General features: G+C 38.2%; 1 protein-coding gene across 1 annotated transcript in view; it reads left to right on the top strand.

The window, feature by feature from the left end:
* osp (myosin phosphatase Rho interacting protein outspread) overlaps positions 1-24,556 on the top strand; it is a 153,751-nt gene that overhangs the window by 65,857 nt on the left and 63,338 nt on the right. Inside the window, exon 3 of the mRNA XM_074174891.1 lies at positions 3,104-3,169. Coding sequence (XP_074030992.1) covers positions 3,104-3,169 — 66 coding nt within the window. The remainder of the gene's footprint in view (positions 1-3,103; positions 3,170-24,556) is intronic.

The following is a 24,556-nucleotide window of genomic DNA, read 5'->3' as shown; positions in this document are numbered from 1 at the left end:
CCAACCCCTATTTTTCAATAGCCATTTTAGTAATTGACTCACATTTTCAAGCCTGGTCATAGATTAGTTATTCCCGCCAGGCGTCGACCGCCTACCGTCTCACTCAGAGTAAACAGCACACAATAAACCTTTTCTTACTCCCTACACATAATCGAGCGTAGATACGGGTTGCGACGCCACCAAAGCTATGAATCTCTCCGTATTTTGAATCCACCACGGCTGTGCAACTGCACACGACTAGTCTTTGAAAAATTGATGAAAAACGTTGTCGAATCCAGCATTTCAAGTGGCAAGTTCCGGGGTAGAAATATATCCCAAAGCCAAACAATGTCCGGTTGTGGCTTGATTTTAGCACACCATGTTTTTTACACGGACAATTATACGTGGCATGCTTTCGAGTGGGCAAACCATCTAATGAAAAATATTGAACACACCGTAGCATTGAGTGTTATTGTTTTGACACACACAATGGGTAAATCATCATTTACTACCCTAGAAATTCCTTAGGAATAGTTTATTTTGAAAAGTTTATATTACTGCTACTTTCTCAAAGAAAAAGCGTCCGGGAATCGGGTACTTTCCGGATGATTGCCGAAAATAGAATTTATTATGGTAAATCATGCCCGAAAGAAAATAACGCCGGCCGCCACTGGTAACCATAAACCAAACGTGACGTAGCTAAGAGCGCGCGAATGTACGATTGATCCCCGCCACTCGAGAAGCAGCGAGAATAATGCTACCGATTTCGACGGAACTTTCTACGGCATTCGATAACGATATTTAAAGGCTAGCCACGAGGATATCGACACAGTCAAGTGGACGTTACAGTGCGGTACGCGAAGTGATTTAGTAAGGTATTCAAATAATAGTTGAAGTTTTAGTTGAAGTGTTTGTTGTATTTAAAGTGAAATAGAGTTAAGTTTGATTATTCAGTGTAATCAATTATTGGTCAGCCCACGGGGAAAACGTTACATGATTATTTGCTCAAGTGTGATAACCAATAATATGCAACCAGTTTGGAAATTTTCATTACGGTGACATGCGCTATGCCACTTAAAAACCAACTGGTTTCGTTTTTCCTTGTTGGAGATTCCTTGTTCCTTCAATAATTTTGAAAAATATTATTGTACATGTCAAAATCAGAAAAGTTAACGTTCCACAGTAATAACAAATAACTGCTAATATTTTCCTAGTTGTTTTAGAACGATTGCATATTTCACAGCTGACTTATCGTTTATCCAACATATTATTGCACTTTTCTGCAGATAATAATGGAATCTAATAAAAATAACATCATAATGATTAGTGACCTTCGACGTTTTATCATTCAAAAACATTATAAATGTCATGAACAATGATTATATTCACATTAAAGTGAATCGTAGACATAATTGCTTTGTAACATCGTTAAAACTCAATTAAAAGTCATAATTGCGTGAAAATATCTCTTCAAGTGACGCAGATTCTATCACGTTTTATGTGACAAAATCATTAGGAAGAGTGGAAATGTTTCATTTCGAAATCAATAGAAAAATGTGAATGAACCGTTGAATATGTTGAATATCAATAATTAATTGTTGATTTCTTATTTGACAGTAAATTGCCAACGATATGACATATTCTTTAACAAATAGTATGCTGAGTTCAACAGTATTGATTTCTTTCAAACTTCAGGTTGTATAGGCGGTTTTAATTTTTGTTACAAATAAACTAAATTACACCTTCATTTTACTATTATTGTCGTAGAAGTATAAAGCCGAAACCTTTTTTTATTATCACGCTTTTATTAGCTTCACCTGTACGTATGTATGTATGTATGTATGTTTCTTTGTTTGTTTGTAACTCTCAAGCTCGGGATCTGGACAGAATTATCGACATTGAAATTGCTTGGCATAACACTTGACAATACTTTATCTTGGCATCAACATACAAATCAGCTTAGGAGCAAGTTATCCAGCACTATTTATGTTCTACGACAACTTCAAAATATTACCAGCTTCGATATATTAAAAAATACTTATTATTCGCTTTTACATTCTCACATTGGTTATGGGATTGTTCTTTGGGGAAACTCATCTGGTTCTCTCAATATCTTTAGGTTACAAAAGCGAGCCATTCGAATATTGGCAGATGTAGGTTTTCGGGAACCGTGTCAGCCAATTTTCAAAAAACTAGGTATCATGCCTGTACCAACGTTATTCATTTCTCATGTTTTGCTAGAAATCCACAGAATTGCGAGTACCTTACCTAAACGTTCTAATATTCATCAGTACCGTACGAGAAACGCTGAAAAGATCTGTACAAATCGATATCGCCTAGCTTAATCACAAAAAAATTCTTTGGATTACAACTTATATAACTGTTTACCAGTCAAGCTGAAAGATCTTAGTATGAATAAATTCAAACAATCCGTCAAACAACTACTATTGGAGGGCTGCTTTTACTCTGTCTTTGATTACCTGGGGTATTTTAAAAATCGCTCCTAAGTCTCAACATACAAGCAACATACTCATCTGACTACCGTAAATATGCTATATCATGGTGTTCTTTCATGTTTTTAATGTTAATCTTTATGTTGCTCTACTTTTTATCTTAAATTATATTTTATACTCATCCGATCTGAAATTACTTTTGCTGTGCGTAAGCATATGTAACAAATTTGTCATGACTTGCTACAAACATGTAAAGTGTAATGTGGTTAAATGAACTTCTATTCTATTCTATTCATTATTGCTTGATCTATTCGCGGGCAGATGGGGCTGTACGTCCTCCTTGATATAATTCGAACACACTTTACACGTATTTCTTCATTTGAAAAAAGTATTTCTTTTTAGTAACACACGCGCCTCGTTTCGAAACTGAATAGTATATTCTGTGAAAGGGGTGATTTTAACGATCCCTAGCAGCAAAACTGTTTATTTTTTGGGGTTGGTACAATTGTAACGCTGGTTGATAACTAAATGGACTACATCATATCAAAAATTAAAAAAAAATCCACCGAGACCCAAATTCCATAAGGATTTTGCGGGGTCCTTTATAATTTTGAATTCTTCAAGTATAGAATTTTTTTACAAATAAATTTAACCTTTTTTTATTGTTTCAGAGGTGGCAACGACGCTGGTTTGTTCTGTACGATGATGGTGAACTCAGTTACTCCGTGGACGAACATGTGAGTACAAATGTTTTATATTCAAGAGACAATCTCTTTCAAATGTTTAAACATAAATGAATTCAAGACGCTGGTTGACTGGATAAAATAACAAAATTGTTCTGTATGATAGAATGTATTGAATGTATCTTTTTCATCAAAAGTGTGGAACTCGTCCTAAGATATATATTGGTCAAACTGGCAGAACATTTAGGAATCGCATCCAGGAACATCATATGAGCTATGTAAATAAGAAAATAAATTTAACATAATTGAATAGAATATTATTAACGCTTGAGAAAGCTATTGTATAGCAAAACACGTCGCGGTTTCTGTAAAATCCTTTATAGTGAAAATTGTACAAGAAACTGTATTGATGAGTTTCAAGTTCAACATATTCAAATCATCTTTTAGAAGAAAATAATATCTTCATCGGAGATTTCGAAATTTTACACATTGAAAATAAAGGTTTGAAGCTAAATTATTTGGAAGCATTGGATCAAGGCCGTAGCCAGGGGGGATCAAGGGGGATTGATCCCCCCGAAAGTTCTTCAAGCAACGGCAGTCCAAAAATTATATCAAATACAATGATTGGCTTGTTTAAACATCACAGGAGTCATGAGAATAACACTAACCGAGGCAATGGAATTAATTACTGGTCTGTCCCTTCTGGACCTGCACGTTAAGAAGGTTGTGTTAATGGCCACGTTACGATTGCACACGGCTGGTGTAAACCTCGAAGTAGGAATGGGTTAATTGAGACTGAGCCTATGGCGAGAAGCGCTTACTGCGCGAACTCTGCTGCAGGCAACCAGTGATGCAATTGTACCCAGGTTTGTGTTTAATAAACCCCACAAAATACAAATAAAACAGAACACAAGGTCAGATGCTACAAATGCAATACGCATATATACAGACGGCTCAAAAACCAAAGGAGGTTCAGGATGTGTAGTGTATTCCAGATCACTAAGCCTAAGGATTGAGTGGAGAATGGAGCGTGGTTCAAACAGAACTGGCTGGTATCTCAATCGCCACAAAAGAAATAACCAGGAAAGGAATTTCTGGCAAAAAATAACAATCTGCACTGATAGCAGACAAGCCCTATCAGCCTAGAACAGACAACGTGTTACCTCAGGGCTAGTACTAGAGTGCCACCAAGATTTAGCCAAAGCCTCGGTAGATAATAACATCATCCTGAGGTAGATTAAAGGGCACGACAGGAGTAAAGGTAATCGCATTGCCGACTCTTCAGCCAAAGAAGTGGCTGGACTGAGAATTTTAGGACCCAGTGGCACCTACGGCCTGATGATTTCGAGAATTGCGGAACCAGCCAAATGTTACACCCATGCTGAATCCCTAAAGAGATGGGATGGAATCAAAGGATGCAATCTTGCCAGGATCACCCTGGGCGATCCTGAGAAGCTAGCGCCGAAGAAATATCTGGCGATGACCAGGAAAAATCTACGCTTAACAGTAGGATTTCTGACTGGCCACTGTCAACTAAGCAAACACCTCCATAATATGGGGCTAGTGGACACACCTACATGCAGGATGTGTGAACAGGAAGATGAAACTGTCAGGCATGTCCTAGCGAGTGTCCGGAGAGTGTGTGTTCGGCGAGTCTTGGTCTACACCTGCCGAAATGAATGAGATGTCTCCCTGTGACATCGTCCATCCTGTCCTTTCCACCTTCCTGGAAAGGACAGGATGGACGATGACTTAGGAGGACAACTCCTCGGGAGGATGTACAATGGGTCACATGTGGCCTAAGTGCTGTGGGTCTAGACTCACCCTCCCTACTCCACAGATACAAATACTATTGGTATTATGAAATCCCTTAGAATTTTTATCAAGTCCTTGGCAAAACGAACCAAGTGCTTGAAAGATAATATTGAGAAAAACTTTCCCGAAACACAATGGAAAAACCTTACGGCAATGTGCGTACAAACTTTCAAAGATCTTGGCGACACTACCTGTTTCCACATGTACCCCTGAAAGGACTTTCTCTTCTCTGAAACGCCACAAAACTAATTTAAGAGACTAAGGAACGACTAAGACTAAACGGTTTGGCGTTTATGTCAATCCACCGTAGAATTGACATCGACACCGAGGACGTAATTGATTTGTTTGCTGCAAAGAAAGCTATAAAACTGAATTTGATTTTGTAAAAAGATGTTAATATTTCTGTAATGGTAATGGTTTTCTAATAAATATATATGATCATGTAACACAATTTTCTTTCGTTCATTATTTTTATATTTCATGTTTTTCTACTGTTCCACCAAACCCCCCCCCCCCCCGAAATTGTTTTCTGGCTACGTCCTTGATGGAAATTAATAAATTCAAAAATTCAAACATTTCACTGAATGACCAACTGGATTTAAATATATCACCATTATTAAAAGCCGAGGAAGTATTATTATTGATATAATATGCTCTCTAGGTAATCATAATTGAGGATGTACCTAATGTATATAAAAGTTGTACTTGTGATACACTGTTTGGAACCTTTGGTATACTAATGAATATTACTGGAGTGTCGAGGTGTTAAAATAACGATTTGGTGTTGGGAAAGAAACTCCAGTAATATTTATATTAAAGTTGAATAGATGTTTTAGGTAATTATGATTGAGTAAAGTAACTGGGTAGGTAGTCTCAATTGTGTTTACGTGGGATATATAAATATTAGAGTGAGAATGAACTTTTAGTACGTAATTTAGTACGGAAAATCTACTGTGTAGGTGTGGTTTACGAAATTACTATGAATCTTCATCAAGTAACGGCCGAATCAATCAGAAAATTATCAAAAGAAGAGTAGTAGAAGAAGAAATAATTTTGTTTTGTGCAACTTCCCTCACAGTATTTCTCAGTCTGTGACAATGTACATAATTTATCGCGTCAGCAGCGTTCGGTACTGGTCAACAGAAGAGTTCTCATCCTGCTCCACGAAATATATCAACCTAAACGCAAAGTCACTTTTCAAAAAATATTTTTTAATTACAAACTGTGAAAATTCGAAATTACAGAGATGTTATTTATGAAATCTGAACGGGGTTCATAGAAAACCGCCCTGCACTTCAGGAAAAATCAATAAGCTATACACGCAGTGCTTGGACAATTGTATTTTATGGGATTCTAGCAGTTCTACCAGCGTATGCCATATACAAGAAGATCAGAGACATAAATCTGCCTTCCAGAAGGAGCCCCCCAGAAATCCATAGCATTGCAGAATATTCAACTTCCTCAGTAATCCTCCGAAGTTGAATCTGTAAGGAAAGGAATAACATCGTACCACCTTAAGGGAGAAGACTTAAGATCTAATGAACTTTCCATCATAACCAATTCAAATACAGCAAAGACCTAGAAGTCAACCATAACAATATTTTACAAATGCACAAGTATTCAAACCAAAAAAAGTTTAATGCATTTGAACTAAAAAATGAATCTCAACCAAGACCTAACCTAATGAGTACGTCTACTAGAAATACTTGAACTCAACCTAGTTCAATGAATATATCATCAAGAAATCCTACCGACTGCGCCAAATATATCAACGTACATGAAAGTCACTTTAAAAAAATATATATGGATTACAAACTGTGAACATTCAAAATTACAGAGATGTTAACTGAATGAAATCTACCAACTGACTGATATATAAATGGAGTTGAGTCTTTAGGTCGATTCAGCAACATCAGCATGAAATGGCGTCCACGATGTTGAATAAGCTCTTCTCCCTTAAGGTGGTACGATGTAATTCACGACAAAACCCGTCCGCACGTTTCACAAATCACCGTCCAAAAAATTGAACGAATTGAGTGTCGAAGTTCTGCCTCACCTACTAACATACTCGGATCTCTAGCCGACTACCATCTTTTCAAGCAGTTCGATAACTTTGTCACCGTCGACTTCATCGAATCCCAAGCACACAGTTTTCATTCTGACAGAATGAATCAACTTGTATCGCGTTGGCAAAAGTGCACTGATTCAAATGGCGCTAAATTCAATCAAATTGAGATAATACGGTTCAAAATAGACTCCAAAAACGGTCAAAACTTTTGAAACAACGCAATATAAAGTGAAAATGACGTAATAGTTTATAGATTCTTATAGTGATTAGGTGTTTGACGAGTTGTTTCGTAACAACATTTGTTATCGCTTCGTGTAAACACGGTGGCTATCAGTTCTTTTAGAATGTTTAGTTAGAGACGTTCACCTGACGATATATGTTTATATTCGTGCATCCATTCTTATATTATTTTATTACCAATCACCTTTTTTGTGTCACGGTCACACACGGATTAAACGAACAAGTTAGTTGAATCATTAGCTTGGAATCGAACGTTTCAGTTCAGCGGATCGAGCACAGCGACCTAATTTTTTATTTATTCACTTATTTTCGCCACTTTTTCATACCCACAGTTTTTTCGGAAATGCTGCGGATGAAATGAGAGCGCTCAACATCTGGGTAGGGGGTAAAAGGACACTTACCCGAAGTTTGAAACGAAACCAGAAGAAGGGCCCTCACAATAAACATGAATCCAACATTTTTTTTTTGTATGAAGATGGAGAAGTACAAAACGAAACACTTTATTTCCCAAAAAATATTCTCTACTGAAAATATACCCCCTTCAATTCAAACAAGGTTCCTATGGCTGGGACTGAATCAAATAAGCGAATGAATGTCGTTACGCACTGTCATCAATGACATGAGTAGATTCAACTCATTCCTGACATGAGGTCGCAAGTTCATGAATAAATTGGGTGCTTCGTCTTATAATGTTATCCATGTTATTTTTATATATCAGATTGTGTAGCAGTCCTTTGAATGATATCTGATTCAACTTCACCCTCAATTATTGCATCATTTGCTATGGTAATTCAACCAGAATCAATGAAGTATTGGTTCTCCAACAGAAAATGCTAAGAGTTATGACTTTGAGATCATGATCTAATCATCTTCGTAAAAAGTTTATGTGGAAATTAATTGCTTTCTCCCTTTCTTCGGGAGATTCCCACTTTTCTTTGTGTAAAGATGGAGAAGTATAGAAAGCCAAAAACTTTCTTTCTCAAATGGTCTCCTCGAAGCATCATTTTGACATTTCTTGTTGAATCTATTATGGAATGAAAAGAGACAAACGTTGGTAAATAAAGTGGAAGCTTATAATGATTTTTCAACAGTCATAATTAAGAAAGGAAATATTTCTAATTATAATAATATACACAATCCATTTCTTACACACCAGAACAAAAAACCTGTTTCTTACGCGCGTTTTGCTAACCAAGCATGAGATGACTAAAATTGTTAATAGGTTTTCCGACAGTCCGAGTCTCTGCATATGACACCTCTGCCTGTTAGACATCGTAATTCATCCCTACTGTAGTTCAACAACTGTTTGGTATCAAGCTTCGAAGGGCTAATAAACGCCTTGGAGTGAGCGTAATCCTGGAAGATTCTGCCAGAATCTTTCAGGATTAGGACTAAAGCGATGCCAATGACATGTTCTGGTCCAATGAAATTGCTTGCAGCAACCTCCTTTGCAAGAAAGGCAGCAGCTTCATTGCCTTCCAGGCCAGTATGGCCAGGAATCCAGACCAGAGACAATATGTTGAGTTTTCCTATCGAGGAGAGCCGTTTTTGGCAATTTGCTACCAATTTAGACGTTGCTCGGTAGGAGCCCAGAGCTTCCAAGGCCGCTTGACTGTCCGAGAATATTTCTATTGATTTGTGTATGAGGTTGGATTCTTACAATCTCTCGCCAGAAGTCCATAAATCTTCTTGCCATTCAGGTGTTCAATCTTCGTTTGGCAAAGACTAAAGCGATGCCAATGACAGGTTCTGGTCCGATGAAACTGCTTTTAGCACCCTCCTTTGCAAGGGAGTCAGCAGCCTCATTGTCTTTCAGGCCAGTGTGGCCAAGAATCCAGACCAGAGACAATCTGTTAAATCTTCCTATCGAGGATAGTCGTTTTTGGCTACCAATTTAGACGTTGCTCAGTAGGAGCCCGGAGCGTCCAACGCCGCTTTTTATTGACTTGTGTATGAGGTTGGATTCTTCCAATCTCTCCGCACACAATTCAATCCCGTAAATTTCCGCTTGGTTTCTAGGCAGGTTGATATCTCTGTCCTGGGTATGCGACTGGAAACACCTGCACCAGAACCAGAAGGTGTTTTTGATCCATCTGTGAACCAACAACTATCTGCTCTTAATATTTCCTCCTCTCGGAGGATCCAGTACTCTCTACTCGGGAACAGTACTTTATAAGACAGTTCTTAGTTGACAGTTAGAGGCATAAAGTCAGAGGTCATTTCCAGAAGGTTGTGACTTCCAGTGTCAACCAACAGTCTGTTGCATTCTGCATTGAATTGATATGTGCCATTGGCAATGTGCGCAAGCCTGCATGCAGTCCATCTAGCCCCTCTCTCCAGAAAAATGTGGAGAGGGGGTGAATCTAGAAGGATCTCCATGGCCGCTGACGGTGTGGTACTGATGGCACCACTGATGGCCACACAAGCCTGTCTCTGTAAGCCAGAGAGCTTCGCCTGGGCCAAAGTAACTCAAGTCGGTTAATTCCGTCAGCATAAAGAGTTTGTGCTCAGGATTTGATGAAGTCGGCGAAGTCGGCTAAAATATCCAGAAGGAAATTTCGCAAACCAACGTCGAACAATGCGTTCTTTATTACTATCATTGCCAAATGCCTGGTTAATTTTTCGGTCTGTTTCGGAATCGCTTTGCTTCAATTTGAATTCGTAGGGATAAATTGACAGAAAATCACTTAACAATGTCATATAGTAATAAGCTGAAAAGAGACAAAAAATTGAAAATTAGTACAACATTCTCTATCGATCAATATATATCACGACCCAGTAGAATGAATATTTATTGATATCTACTAAATAACAGGACATTAAAACGGACAAAACTTCTGAGAAAAACCTAATTGGTATATTTTAACTTGAGTATTATTGACATTCAAGTAATATTTGAAGTCGCTACTTTACATCCAGCGTTCCAACGAAAAATTTTAATTCGGAAGCAAACAACCATGCGGTGAAGAGATCATGACAATTTTTATCGGTCGGTCGGTAGCCGGTCGGTTCGGCGTGGGTGCCTTGTTCACTCACTCAAATCGGCCGCTGTGTTGGTCGATGGTTCAAGCCTCAAGCTGTACGATCGCTATCGTCCAAACCGTGTTAGGAATCACACGTTAAAAGGTAAGACCTCGTTAGTCCTTAGCTCGCACAAGTTTCTGAGGGTTGTCATTCGTAGGGGTGCGACAGCTGGTTAATGAAATAACAGATTTTAAACAGATTTCGAGGAGTTTTAATGATGATATGAAATCCATACCCAAAACTTCTGCAGATTTTTTTCGATGACACGGAAGTAGAGAATCGTACTTCAGTTGAGATGTTTCTTGTCCACCGTTTTTTTTTTTCAAAATTGGTTCATTCTTCATCGAAAAATTGGATTATTGAAAGTTTCATGTGTTTTTGCAATAGGATGGAAATTACCGAAGGAAGACCTACACAAGTTGGCCTTCAAATTCAGGTAATTATCTGAATATTCCTGTATGATTGGAGAAGTGTCCGGGATCAGAAATTGAATGTTTCTAACACAGCTGTTTCGTCGACTCTGGATACATATTTTTTATGTGACAGAAGACCGCGACACGTGTTTCGCTATACAATACCATCATCGGGTGTCACGATACTCAGTATTGCAACAGAGGGGGTGCGTACTACAAAAAATCTGATTAGTCTGAAAGGTGTCCCCCTTCAATTAGAAATCGACGTGTCCGAGCTTTTTTTAAAAATCTTACTTTTTATATTCAAAAACGGCTCTGTTGAGTTTTCGTTGTTACACACTGTATAGGGTGGGTAATGTCATAATACCGTATAACACCGTAAATGATATCAGGTAAACCTCATTGTTTCCGTTTGTTGTTATAATATATCCCATGTTTATGTTATTTTCATAACGTCGTATGCCAAGTCATTTGCATTAATTATGTTGTTTTGCTGACAAAAATGTTGTAGGCATTCCGCGTAGATTCCTTAAATTTTTAATAGCTTGCAAACCACTCATCGGTAGATATGCAAATATTTCATTCTTTCGTGAACACCTGCTTCTAAATTGACTTTCTTCGAAGCTTGAGCTACCGTGGGTTTGGCAAAAATTCAATTACTTCCTACCGGCCATATATTTGCTCTTTTATTGGCTGTATAATATTTCTTATTCGAAAATGGCAACGACATATTTTGAGTGGAATACTATTATAATTTGACGTTGAAAAGTTTCGGTTTCAATATACCCTCGATTCAATAGAGAATGAAGAAACTTTCTGTTATAAAACTCTTCATTCTTCAGATATATTCCAGTTGGTTGTAATCCGGAAAGCGTAGAGGCCGATTCACTGACGTAGCGATTTGGAATGTTAGTTTAAATATAAATGACCGCTTACTTGAATAAATATAAAGAAAAAACTGCATGTAACAAGTTTTCATCACTGTGTAATGTAGTAAATAGTGTAATTTTCACGAAAAAAATATTGATATAGATAAATTTGGAACTCTTGACAAAGATGTGTAGATCATGCAAAGAAGTAGCTTTCAGACCCAAACTGGAAAAAACCCTCCTAAAACAACTACTTTCATACAAAAATTGAATTACACGAAATGAACAATACTTTCCAAACAACTATATGAACATTGAATTATACAAAAACACTTTCTCCTATTCAGTTCTATGCTCATTAATGTTTAAAATAATGGTCATATAAAATTTGGTAATTGGAGAGCTATTTAGACGGTTAGGACGTTATTCTTCATCAAATTGGATACGTTGGTTATTTCAGGCACATTGTAACTGCTATTTACACCATTCAATTTGAATTAATATCTCAGAAGTTATTGCAAAATTGAAACTTTCAAGCAACGAAATAAATCCAAGCGGCCTCACGCGTGATAAAAAAAGGTTGCAATTGCGTTGGTATTGCTTTATGTGGTGAATGACTATGAAGGCCAAGATCGCATTTTTGACCTGTCTTGTCTTCAGGTAGGTACATGCATTGTCATAACTAAATGTGTATGTAAAATTTCAGGTCAATCAGTTGGGGATAATTGCTTTAAAATTCATTTGCAAGATTTTTGACTCGGGCCTAATATACATACCTTGAAGCAATTCGATAACTTTCTCACCGGTGAAACCATCGCCAATCAGACAAAAACGGCCTTCGTCGATTTCATCGAATCCCGAGCACTCAGTTTTTATGTTGTAGGAATTGGTCGGCTTGTGTTACGTTGGCAAAAGTGTACTGATTCAAATGGCGCTTATTTCGATTTAATTGACAGATACTTTACCAGTTTGAATGGACTCAAGAAAATGGACAAAACTTTTGACACAACCTAATAACAGGATACAAATGTAAAAAAATGTGTTCTCCTCAATATTTTCACCTTGAACTCAGTTGTACCTACTATTCGCAACGATCGTTATTTTTTATCGCCGTATATTTACTGGCGATAAGCATGCGTGATGGCATTTTATACTTCCAGAATTCAAAATAATTCTTCACTTTCCATTTTATTGCACACGTAAGGAAAGGACGTGCCTGATTTATCAAACTATCATATTACCATATGAAGCTGGACATTTTTAAATAACGTATTTTGCGGTCATCAGTTTCTCCCATCGCTGCCTGCGTGGATATAATGTAATTAGTGTAAGCGGAATGCGAGATTCAGTACTTCCAAGGTCATCATCACTCGAAACTGATTTGAACGAATGCTCAGAAAGGTTCCTATTTTGCTTTTTTGCGCGGCAGATGGTATGCGATATGCGGGTTCCATTTTCATTTATCATTTTCCCATGGCAATGTTCTCGTAACATAAATGAGTTTCATTTTAAGTCAATCAACGCCTTCGATTATTCCCTTTGTGTATTTATGTGGATTTTTATAAATGTATTGACACATGCGCTTTTTAATGATAGCACTGTAAACTGAAATAATATTTTTAAACATACTCTTAATAAAACAGACTTTTTAAATTGGTTTTCGGGGTTCCGTTTCTGACATGGTGGTGGGCGGACGTGCCGATAACGACCGCTCACAAAGAAGGTACGCGGACGCCATTGTTGGAGGTGGAACTCATGTTGTGTATGTCCGCCGTTTTCTAACGTGCATGCAAAAGTTGAAAAATCGTAAAATTTATATCACGAGAAGAGATAAATCTAATTAAGAAAACAGAAGTCTTGGATTACAGCGTGATTCACAATCAGACCAAGCTGTAACCTGTTACGGGTTCAATTATACTGATACCTCCTAGTTGACTCATAACTTTAATAGCGATCTCGTAAGCCAAAACATTATAAAATGTATTAAATCATTCAGGATGAATAACTTGAAGTCACTCGGTGATCTTGCACAGCAGAAAAATATCTGAAATAAAGTCATATTTTTAAAAATGTCAATCAGCACAAGAAGTACTTTACCTACTTTGAATGCTTTCTCATTCAAGATACCAGTTTAGTTCATTGTGAATTTCCGAAAAGAATAAGAACATTATCTGTTTTATCACCATTCCTCAAGTTTCCATTTTCATATAGGTTAGTTTGTTATTGTTTGGATAGAGGTTATCTAAAAGATCCAACCCTTCTAAATATTCAAAATTTGACAGAAAGGATGTCATTCATCTTCAATATTCTCAACTTTGATGAAATGTCACTAATATTCCTAGTTTGACCTCCAGAATTTATCTGTTTCCTTTTTCCTTTATATTGTGGGCTTATCAAAGTGGAACATGTGGTTCTGATTTTCTCAAGTTATAGAGGATTTTCTGAGTCTGAAAAATAAAAAGTAGTTGTAAAACCATCAAGAAAATTGTCATAGGATTGATATTTCAACCATCCAATGTGGATTTTGGTTTTCAACTAACCTTAAACGTTTCCTGACGAAACTCTCTCCGAGACAACCCTCCATCGAAGGTAGGTATTCTGCTGGGACACATTCTGGGGATTATCCTCTAATAAGTGCATTTCGTATGTATTAATGAATCCACAGGTTAGTAACTTTTCTGTCTTTTCAGGTCTCTTTTTGTTTAGTACCTAGTTTTACGTTTTCTCTGTACGAAGGATATTACCAGCTCCCACATCATTATGTCCAATTATACACCAATTTAGCTAGCATGCATGTTTAGAACTTTGCTTTACACCTAACCGCTTGGAGACAGCTTCATCCCTACTTAGTAGATAGAGCTTGCTTGATTTCCTCTGCTAGTTAAAGTACAGACTTCCCCCAATCCTGATAAACTGGACGGACCTTGTATAGAAAGCCATTGTTGGGGATTGCAAAAGAAAGGACAACCTCCAAAGGAATATACAAGTAGGATCTACTTCATTTATTAATTTTGCCTTGTACAACTTTTGCTTCTTTTTAACATATAAGGAACATTTCATATCATCACGAATACTCCGTGAACTCGTAAGAGCAAGTAGTGGTATTTTGTAGTTAGCACCTAGAACATAGTGATTATAAATATTAATTATCAATTAACCTTATGCATTGAACTGATACCTTTATTATTTTAAATCAAAACTAGCTACTTACCAAGACGTCTGTGAACCAATAGTATATATACTAACGGGGAAAACATTAGTAAATAATATCATTCTTGTATTATTTGAAATATCTATTTTTTGATATATATATATATATATATATATATATATATATATATATATATATATATATATATATATATATATATATATATATATATATATATATATATATTGTATTTATAATTGCAATTGCACATGCACCATATTGCAATTATTCAGACATTTGACAGTTTCTATTTAAGAATATAAAAATCGATCAGCTGATCGACCGTGGGTTTATAGAGTAGAAGAATACGTTCCAATATACCGACGGCCCTAACTTTCGGAAATTCTATCCAGGGTTACATTGTTACAGGAAAAGGGTATTTACCCAAAGAGGGAAATTAATAAATATTGTTTTTTGTTATCTTTAGTGTCAAATAATTTATTTTACCCACCAACCCTCTACCGGCTGACTAATTTTGAGTTTAGAGTTTTGTTTTTGAGTCAATTCTATTACGCCCCAATAATTTGATTTTCCATCTTAGTCGGTGTAATAAACCATCCGAATCGAGCTGGCTAAATGCGCCTATCTGGAAGCAAAGGCCAAGAACTTTGAGTGAAGTGAAGTGAAATTGGTTTTCATTGAAAATGGAGATTCACTTTTCGACGACAGTTTTGACTCTTTTAAGCCGCTCGATCTTATGTCTTTCATTAAGCGTGTCCTATCTTTAATTTTAAATAAAACAAAGTGTGTGAGATATCACCGAAATTTGTAGTCGTTTGAAAGACCTATCGATGCCAATATGTGTGGGATATAACATCGTTCAAATGTTCGCTACAGCTTCTCTTGGTGGAGCGCAATTGAAACGTCCAATTTTCCAAGACGCTGGCGCATACATCAGGCTGAATTTGACCAATGGCATGGGTTATGTTGGCTTTGAGAACTGCTGTGGTTTGTGGCTTATTCGCACATACCTGCAACTTGAGAAAAACCCACAAGAAAAAGTCTAACGGAGCCAAATCCCAAGATTTCGGTGACCAGTTTACATCTCCTCCACGTGAGATGACCATGCCCTCAAATCGCTCGTGCAGAATATCCAACGTGGCATAAGCTGTGTGGCACGTAGCGCCGTCCTGTTGAAACCACATGTCGTTGGTGTCCAGATCATCCAATTCAGGCCAAAAGAAGTTGGTAATCATAGACCTATAGTGTTCGTCTTTGACAGTGATGGCTTGGCCAACTTCTTTTTCAAAGAAATATGCACCAATGATGCCACCAGTCACATATTCACACCAAACAGCGACTTTTTCGAGGTGCATTAGACGCTCTCGGATCTCATGTGGACCATTCATCCAGAAATGGGCCTCATCGCTGAAGATGATTTTTCGACATCAGGTGCCAGAGTCAGGTGCCAACTGCTCCAGAGCCTGTTCTTCGAACGCACGTCATTGTCTATGGTCGTTTATCTTCAGTTCATGTGCCAATTGAATTTTGTAGGGGTGCAGGCCCAAGTCACGACGCAAAATTCGTCAAGTTGTAGTTTGCGAAAGGCCGAGTTCTTGTGAGAGCCGTGAAATCGATTGCCTCGGATTATCATACCACTCTCACAGACAGCGGCAATGTTTTCGGCAGATCTTGCGTTTCGTCGACGAACGGGTGTTGGTCGATCGTTTACCGAATCAGTGACTCAAATTTATCCACCACATTGTGAATAGTCCTCTCAGTAGGACGATTATTTTGACCGAAAAAAAAGAAGCGCGCGGTACGTTGCCCGAACAGTCCCTGTTGAAAAACCCTATACAATGTTAGTGCAATACTATTGCTATCTAGGATTGTCAGGATTGTTAGAGTTTTTATATAATTTATTTTTCAATATTATATAACAAAATGGTCATTCATAATGTCATTTGAACGAATGAGGCATTGCTTGGTCCTATTTTCAATTTAAGATTCGAAGGTGTGTCCCCACATGGGGGGAACAACCCCCCCCCCCATGAGCAGCACCAACACCAAAGGCGAAAAAGCCCTGCACGGCTGAATCTAAGGCATCGTCAGGTGTAGCTGACGTGCAAAAACCCTCATATGGGAAGGTTGTCGTAGGTATCAAGGTGGTAATCTTGCAACTTGACTATCCGACTACCTTATTAACAGAACATATACTTTGTGCTCCGCTGGGGTCCGAATCAGGTCATTAGAGTTCGGCAGAGCCGTACTCTTACCATCTAACCTGAAAGACCACTCACCATACAAACTAATCGGCTTTGTTAAGAAGCTGGGTTTGTTTGGCCGAGTGAGAATAGGTGTGAGCCACAATAAACCCTTGCGGGTTGCGGTTGAGGGTCGAATAGACCCACAAACTTTGGACCTAACCTAACCTAACCCCACCTTCGATAGAGGGATGGTGCAATTTAATTTGAAACAAAAACATGCTGGTTTGATAATAATTTTGACGTCTTTTTTTCTTTGTCATATTTCATGAAAGTGCTGAAATAATGAAATCCGTTTCAAATTCACATCCTGTATATTATTGGCGTCTTTACTACAGATATTGTTCTAGTAACGATACATTATTAAAAATCAGTTATGCTTGTGTTCCTCTCTACATGTGTAATTATTATGATTACACGACTTTGAGAAAGACATGACATTACATTTATCAAGGTAGAAATATAATTCGTTCGTGATAGACCACCAGTAAATCCGAACAGTATAATTCCGAGCACTAGTACTTTGAAAAATTTCAAAATCTTTTAATATAATTCAATAACTAAGGGTGATCATTAATACAAATAATAAAATCGGCAGGCCAAGGTTAGATCATTGAGGTACAAGGTACTATTTCAATAAAGACAGATTCTCTCGTTTTAATTGACCCACTGCCCTGTAGCTCTCAAGTTGTTATTAATATCAATGAACAACATTGAAGTTTTCCGATAAAATGTCATAGTCAACCTTACTGAAAATTTGTCAAAATCTGCGAATAGCATGTCCACCTGGTCGTCTTAATTTCAATCAGATGTGAACATCGTTCTAGAAAAAGAATTCAAATAATTTTGCTATAACAGTCAAAATATCTACAGTTTGTTTTATTTTCGCTCGCACAATATGAAAAAATGGAGTAAAAAATATAAATATTGTAATGGAGAACGTATGATTCATTAGCTTTGCTTTCGATGGGCATAATTATTAAATATGACATTTTACTGATAAATAGAACATATTTCATTGTGAATCTACACAGTAACTTGCTGGCATAAATTTAAATGTTTGCACTTGTATGAGGTTCTCCCTTATAATTTTAATATTTCATCATATTGTGGAAGGTGAAAAAAAAAACGACAAAATAGGTCGATGAAAAATCCCGATTCCTTCTACAGAAAATGGCTTTCGTTCAATATCTACATTCTAAAGAATGTTTAATTATCCTGATTTAGGCTAAAGTATTGGATTATGTCATTGATTTGACACACTCATTTCATTTAGGTACTCTTTGACATTCATTGTTGCGTCGAAATTGTTTTTCGCATATTGCCTGTGGATACCCCATTGTTTGTCCTCATCAAGAAAAAGGCAGTATTGTTATCATCCAATCGGTAATTTCAATTGAATTTCACTATCTAATATCTGTAGAGTAGGGAGGGTAAGTGTGGACTCACAGCACTTAGGCCACATGTGATCCATTGTACATCCACCCGATGAGTTGTCTTCCTAGGTCATCGTCCATCCTGACCTTTCCAGGAAGGTGAAGAGGTCACCAGAAAACATCTCCTTTATATTGGCAGGTGTAGGCCAAGACTTGCCGAACACACTCTCTTTGGCAACCTTGAGGTGTCTCACGGTGGCCTCCGCGAAGGTTTTGGAAGGTGGAGCGATATTACTGTCATTGCGCGGCTTCTTCACCTTTCTTGGGTTTCCCTCCGTAGAGGTGCACAAGTGAGGGAGCTCTCCTGCAGGGTCAGTCGATTCCTTGACTTCATTCAAGACGGAGCTCTTGGCGCACGTAACAGGAAGTGTCTTTGCTGTTGGAGGTGATCTGCTATGTCCAGCCTCATTCCAAACGGTAGATTGATTGGGGTGGACATTTCTGTTCATCCCCAGTCACCGCCTTAGATGGAGCTGAGCACTTCTGTCCAGCCTCGGTATTGGTTTTTGTTGTTTCTGTTTTTGTTTTTGTGTTTGTTTCATTCATGTGTGTTCCCACGAGTAGCAAGGGAGGAGTTGGTCACCTCTGGCAGAGCCCCGCATTACCAGAGCTAGGCTGATTACAATGAGGTTTCCCACAGTTCCCCAACGGGATCGTTCGTGACCGCATATCATCCTGCGGCCATTCAGCTGTCGGCACGATTCCTTACACCTTAGCTTGGGTAGGCTGGTCCACGGTGGCATGTTTTGCAAAGGCTTTTAGGGGGTTTTAGTTCCCCTAACCTCACTTACTTCTGCCACTGACCAGAAGTTCGGTGACACCGTCCGTAAGACCACATTGGCTTTCAGGACAGGACCTCCAGTCCCCTGGCCGTTCCCCTATCCACCACCTGGGGACGCGCCCGATAGGTAGTCCAAGCCACGGGTTGATGAGGTTATTTAACCTTCAAAATAGGGGCATCAGGGGGATAATCCGGAGTATCTTCATCATCCACTTCCTCATCCTCTCGTTGATTGTATATCTTCTGGGTTGTTAAAGATACTTTGTTATTTTCGAGCAGAACACATATGGACTTTAGAGAATTTTTCCCAACCAAATTGCTCAGGATTCTTCACCCGAAGCTGTATCTGCAGGTATACATGCAGCAGGTAAAAGCTAATTCCTTCTGGAATTGTTTAGTTTGTACCATAACTCCTATTTCCTCCGTACAGACTTGCCAAGAAATTATCTCACCTCGCCTCGCCAGTTGTGAATATTCTTAGGGTAGTGGCAAGGATTGGGTGTTCAAAGCAGTATGAGGATGGCAGTCTAATGGAAATAGATGTTGGACGTTGCTGGCATACTTACCAACAGCACGACGAGGACAAAGTCTGTGACAACTGTGGTTGATCTGGGTTCCTTGGGCAGTATAATTTCGGTGGTAATAGTAAGCTTGGCAGCATCCTCAACAGGTTCATGCTACCAACGAACCGCATTTTAATTTATGATGAACCCAAAAAACATCAAGTTCGAACATACACCCGAGTTTTCAATTTTTGTTTGGTGAACCATTTGAATTGTCATTGTGTCCATTGATCGGAATGTAGAATGAATCTGATGAAAACACCATTCTTATACCAGAGCAAAAGTACTGACTATCGAGTCGTGTTTCGTTTAGCGAGTTAGCATCATCATGAGATGTCTGAAACTATCATTTCCTGATTATTCTGAATTGTTTAGCCAAATTCACGTTCCTGTGTGAAAATTTTGGGGCGGCGCTCCATACAGGAGAACAATACTCCAAGGAAAGTCTGATATGAGCTTTATAAAGCATCAAAAGATGTTGAGGTCTTTATTTTTCTGGTTCGGAACGGTGTTTCAAGCTTTGGGGAAGCAGCCTTTGCAATTCCAGCGACATGATTGTGCCAAGACAATTTGGTGTCCATTTTAACCCCCAACAAACTCATCGAAGCAGAAAGCGGAATTGTCTGACCTGAATTTATTATATCCGGTTCGGAGACTTATCTTTTTGGAGAAAACCAATGCCTGGGTTTTTGTGTAATTGAATCAAACTGGTTACTTTCACCTCAAGACAAGTGTGCTATCGTCAGCAAAGCAATAAATTGGATTCTTGGTTTTTTGCAATAAGTCGTTGATATACAAAAAGAAGAGGGTTGGAGACAATGTGGATCCTTGGGGAACATCAGCATTGATTGTAAAAGTTTTCGAGAGATATCCATCGACGGCCATTTGCAGGAAAGGTTCTTTCAGGAAGCTGAAGAGCCACACACAAAATTGATCGGACAAGCCATAGCATCGAAGTTTGGCCAGCAAACATTCATGCCACACACGGTCAAAGGCCTAAGAAATGTCAAACGCAAGAACTCTTTACTCTCCATGTGTCTTGATTACGTTATTCCCAATATGGGTGACATACGATGGAAGGTAGGCTGTTGATCTTTGTTTCCGAAAGCCATATTGATGGTCGCTCAAGATGTTGAAGCCTCCCAAATATATGAGGATCTAGTGGTTTGCGGCTTTGTCAATGATTTTTGATATCACTGGTAGACAAGCGACTTGTCTATAGTTATTTGGAAGAGTTTTCTTGCCCTATTTGGGAATAGTCTGAACGCGAGCAATCTTCCAACAAGAAGGAAAAACCTCTTTCTTGTAAGAAACATTGAAAAGTTTGCAAAATACTGGTGCGAGTTCATTTGCGCACTTTTCAAGTACGACGACGGGCTTGATCAGGACCAGACGCCTTGTTGATATTAAGCTGCTTCAAAATTCGCCTGACTAGACGCTGTCGAAAAGTAATTCGACTATGGAGTGGGACGCAAATTGTTCAGCTAGTAGATTCGCTTTTTCTATGGTTTTTGTTGCAATTGAACCATCCGCTTGAGTTAGAGGTGGAATTGTGGATTTTGTAAAAGTTCTGATTAACAGCTTTAGCTACCGACCAGAAGGATCTAGACCCGTTGGGATTGGCAAGCAGTTTATCCCTAATTCTTCGATTGTGAAGTTATTTATCCTAAGTTTGCAGCTGTTGCGAGCATTGACAAACCTGGTTCGGTTTTCGGCACTGGGGTTTTTGCAGAAGTTTCTCTTTTGCTCAGCAGAAGGACTTCGCTGAAGTTAATTTAGTGAGCTACAGACCCCTTTTCGAATATTACTCCTCACCAGTGCAGGACAGAATAGAGTATAAGAAAAAAAATCAATATTCACTCCCCCCAACTTTTCTGGTATTAGCCAGGGAAGTAATTGTTGTCTGGCAAGCAGTGGAAATATTCATTCTCCATTATAGGAGTCACTTTGGTTTGTGAGGCGCGTTTTTATTTCGAGCGATATACCTTACTTTTATTGGTATGCCAACTGTGCCCGTTAATTTGATGTAGCAAACATTCTTCCGGCAATTTTCAACATCACATAACCGAGACAAATAATAAAATGAAACATAATTCTGACCTGGTTCGTGCCACATACCCACACGGCACTACGAAGAAGTTTTGAATGTATTCAAATTTAGAATAACCGTTATCACATATTTTAATTGGAATTATTGTTGTTAGTGCGGGAAAATTGACCTCGTTGAGATGAAATACGCGAATGCTTCATGGGTCGAGTTCACAAAATGGAGTTTTGGAACAAGTTTTTTTTTCAGAAATTGAATGTCAATAAATTTTTGTACACGAAAAATCTGTAAATATCACAAAATTGCAATATTTTCAGACAAAAGTTTCGTAGAGGGTGGTCTCAGAAGCACCCGGCCTGACCTAGAGATGGCGGTAGTTGTTTCAAACATTTCACTGCATTAGAAAATACACAATCTAAAGAGCATATGTTTCGAGTTTGAAGACGCTGCGTTGTTTAGTAGATAGATAGAAACTTTCGAACGTACAGTTCATATAGAACGATATCCGCTGAGGCAGCATGCGTTATAGCGAGGGTTTCACCGATAGAAATGCAAGTGCTCGAGAGAATGGAACGCAACAGTGGTCTGTAGCGTAGGTTCAGTTGCCACCTACCTCATGCGTAGGTGGCAACTGAAATGGGACAGTGGTCTCTATAGGAGATGGACGTACCGACTCATTCCAAACGTAAAGAGCTGGGTTAACCCTTTGGAGAAGTAGATCATTACCTTACTCAAGCACGTTCTGGACACGGCTGCTTCGGTGAATATCTGTACGATAGAGGAAGACCGGAGTCTGCATCCTGCATTCAGTGTCAGGTAGATAATGATGCGAAGCACACGCTTTTTGCATGTCCAAGATGGACAGAAATGAGTACGGAATACCACCGAGAAACGGGAAAAATATTAAACATCGAACATATGATGGAAGATCTCAAAGGAGAAGAGACCTCATGGAACTGTGCATACAAAGTAGTGGGGAAAATTATCGAGACAAAGGGGAGGGAAAGTACAAATTGAAGTATCTAGTTACTATATATTTTTTTTTGTTTGTTTGTCCGATCTTTGGATATATCACGGGCCAAGTACTGAAGTAATGCGAGAGAGGATCCCGGTACTTGGCACCAAGAATAGGCGGAGGGGTTTTAGTCGGTAAAAATCCGGCACAGCGTCTATGAAGATTTTCCCTCCTCCTTCTGAAAAATAAAAGATAGAGAGATACATGTTATATCTTCATGCATTTATTCAACTACGTTACATAATGTTTGTAGCAGGTCATATAAATAAATGAACATCTATACATAGTCATGGGTAAACACTTTCACAACAAACCATTTCACAAAAGGCTAACCATATCGTCAATCTACAACAACTTCAATACCAAGATAAAAAAATGAATATTACCGGAGTTTTTTCTCAACACCAAACCGTTATTTCAACACATCGACACGTGTTTCGATCACCAACTCGTTATTTTAACACCTCGACACGTGTTTCAATCACCAAACCGTTATTTTAACACCTCGACACATGTTTCGATCACCAAACCGTTATGTTAACACCTCGACACGTGTTTCGATCACCAAACCGTTATTTTAACACATCGGCACGTGTTTCGATCACCAAACCGTTACTTTAACGCTTTGACACATGTTTCGATCACCAAACTGTTATGTTAACACCTCGACACGTGTTTTGATCACCAAACCGTTATTTCAACACCTCGATACGTGTTTCGATCATCAAACCGTTATTTTAACACCTCGACACGTGTTTCGATCACCGAGTGATGATCAGTTTGATCTTCCTTTCGAATCCAGAAACGGAGAGGAATATCCACAAAGCGTTCATTTATCTGAACATTGGGACATGAGATAGCTGTGTACCAGATGAATGCCGCGTTTGCTCACACTCGAGCGAAAACAGTGTCGTGAATATGTTTCAATTGAGTGTTTAGCGGAGTTTGACAGCAACAAAGCTAAGAAAAAGTGTTGTTTCATCAAAACAATGCACCAGCTCACAAATCCATTATTGCCATGACCAAAATTAACGAATTAACGTTTGAAATGCTACCTCATGCACCCTATTCGCTAGATTCAGCCCCCTCGGATTATTTTTTGTTCCCGAACTTGAAAAAATGGCTCAGTGGTCAAAGATTTTCCAACGACGAATAAGTTCATGGCTATTTTGAGAAGTAAGACAGTTCTTATTATGAAGACGGTATCGAACTTATTGAACGTCGCTGGAAAGAGTGTATAGAGCTACAAGGAGATTATGTTGGAAAATAAATACTTATAAAAAAAAATAGTTGTTGTCTTTGTTAGGCCGGGTATTTCTGGGACCACCCTAAAATTAATGGTGGATCACTGATGGGGAGCAAGGGAGCAATACTCTGACCCCGGACTGTAATTGTATATATTAATTAGATAATATCTTGAGGTTGCAGTCAAGGTCAAGGATGAAAACTTTTTGCTAGTTTGTCAAGCTTTCGGAAATGTTTATTTCCTTCTTCAGGACAACTGAAAAGATGATTGTAAAAATATATGTATGAAACGTTACAGATATAACTTACTCAACATGAGATCAATATAAAAAATTAGCAGAAAATCGAACAAAAAATAATTTGAGAGTTAGTTTTGACACGACATAACAATTATTTGTTGACATAAAAATAATAATTTTTTTTACAATCTGTCAGTTACATAGTGGATGTAACAGCATTACCATTTCTTCTTCGACTATCATTATCTAATTTAAATAAATAAGTATACAT

Source organism: Leptinotarsa decemlineata, unplaced genomic scaffold (genome assembly GCF_025532065.1).
Source record: "Leptinotarsa decemlineata unplaced genomic scaffold, Ldec_3_MD MMD2_tig00000882_RagTag_RagTag, whole genome shotgun sequence".
NCBI lineage: Eukaryota > Metazoa > Arthropoda > Insecta > Coleoptera > Chrysomelidae > Leptinotarsa > Leptinotarsa decemlineata.
This window is presented reverse-complemented; position numbering and strand designations above follow the sequence as displayed.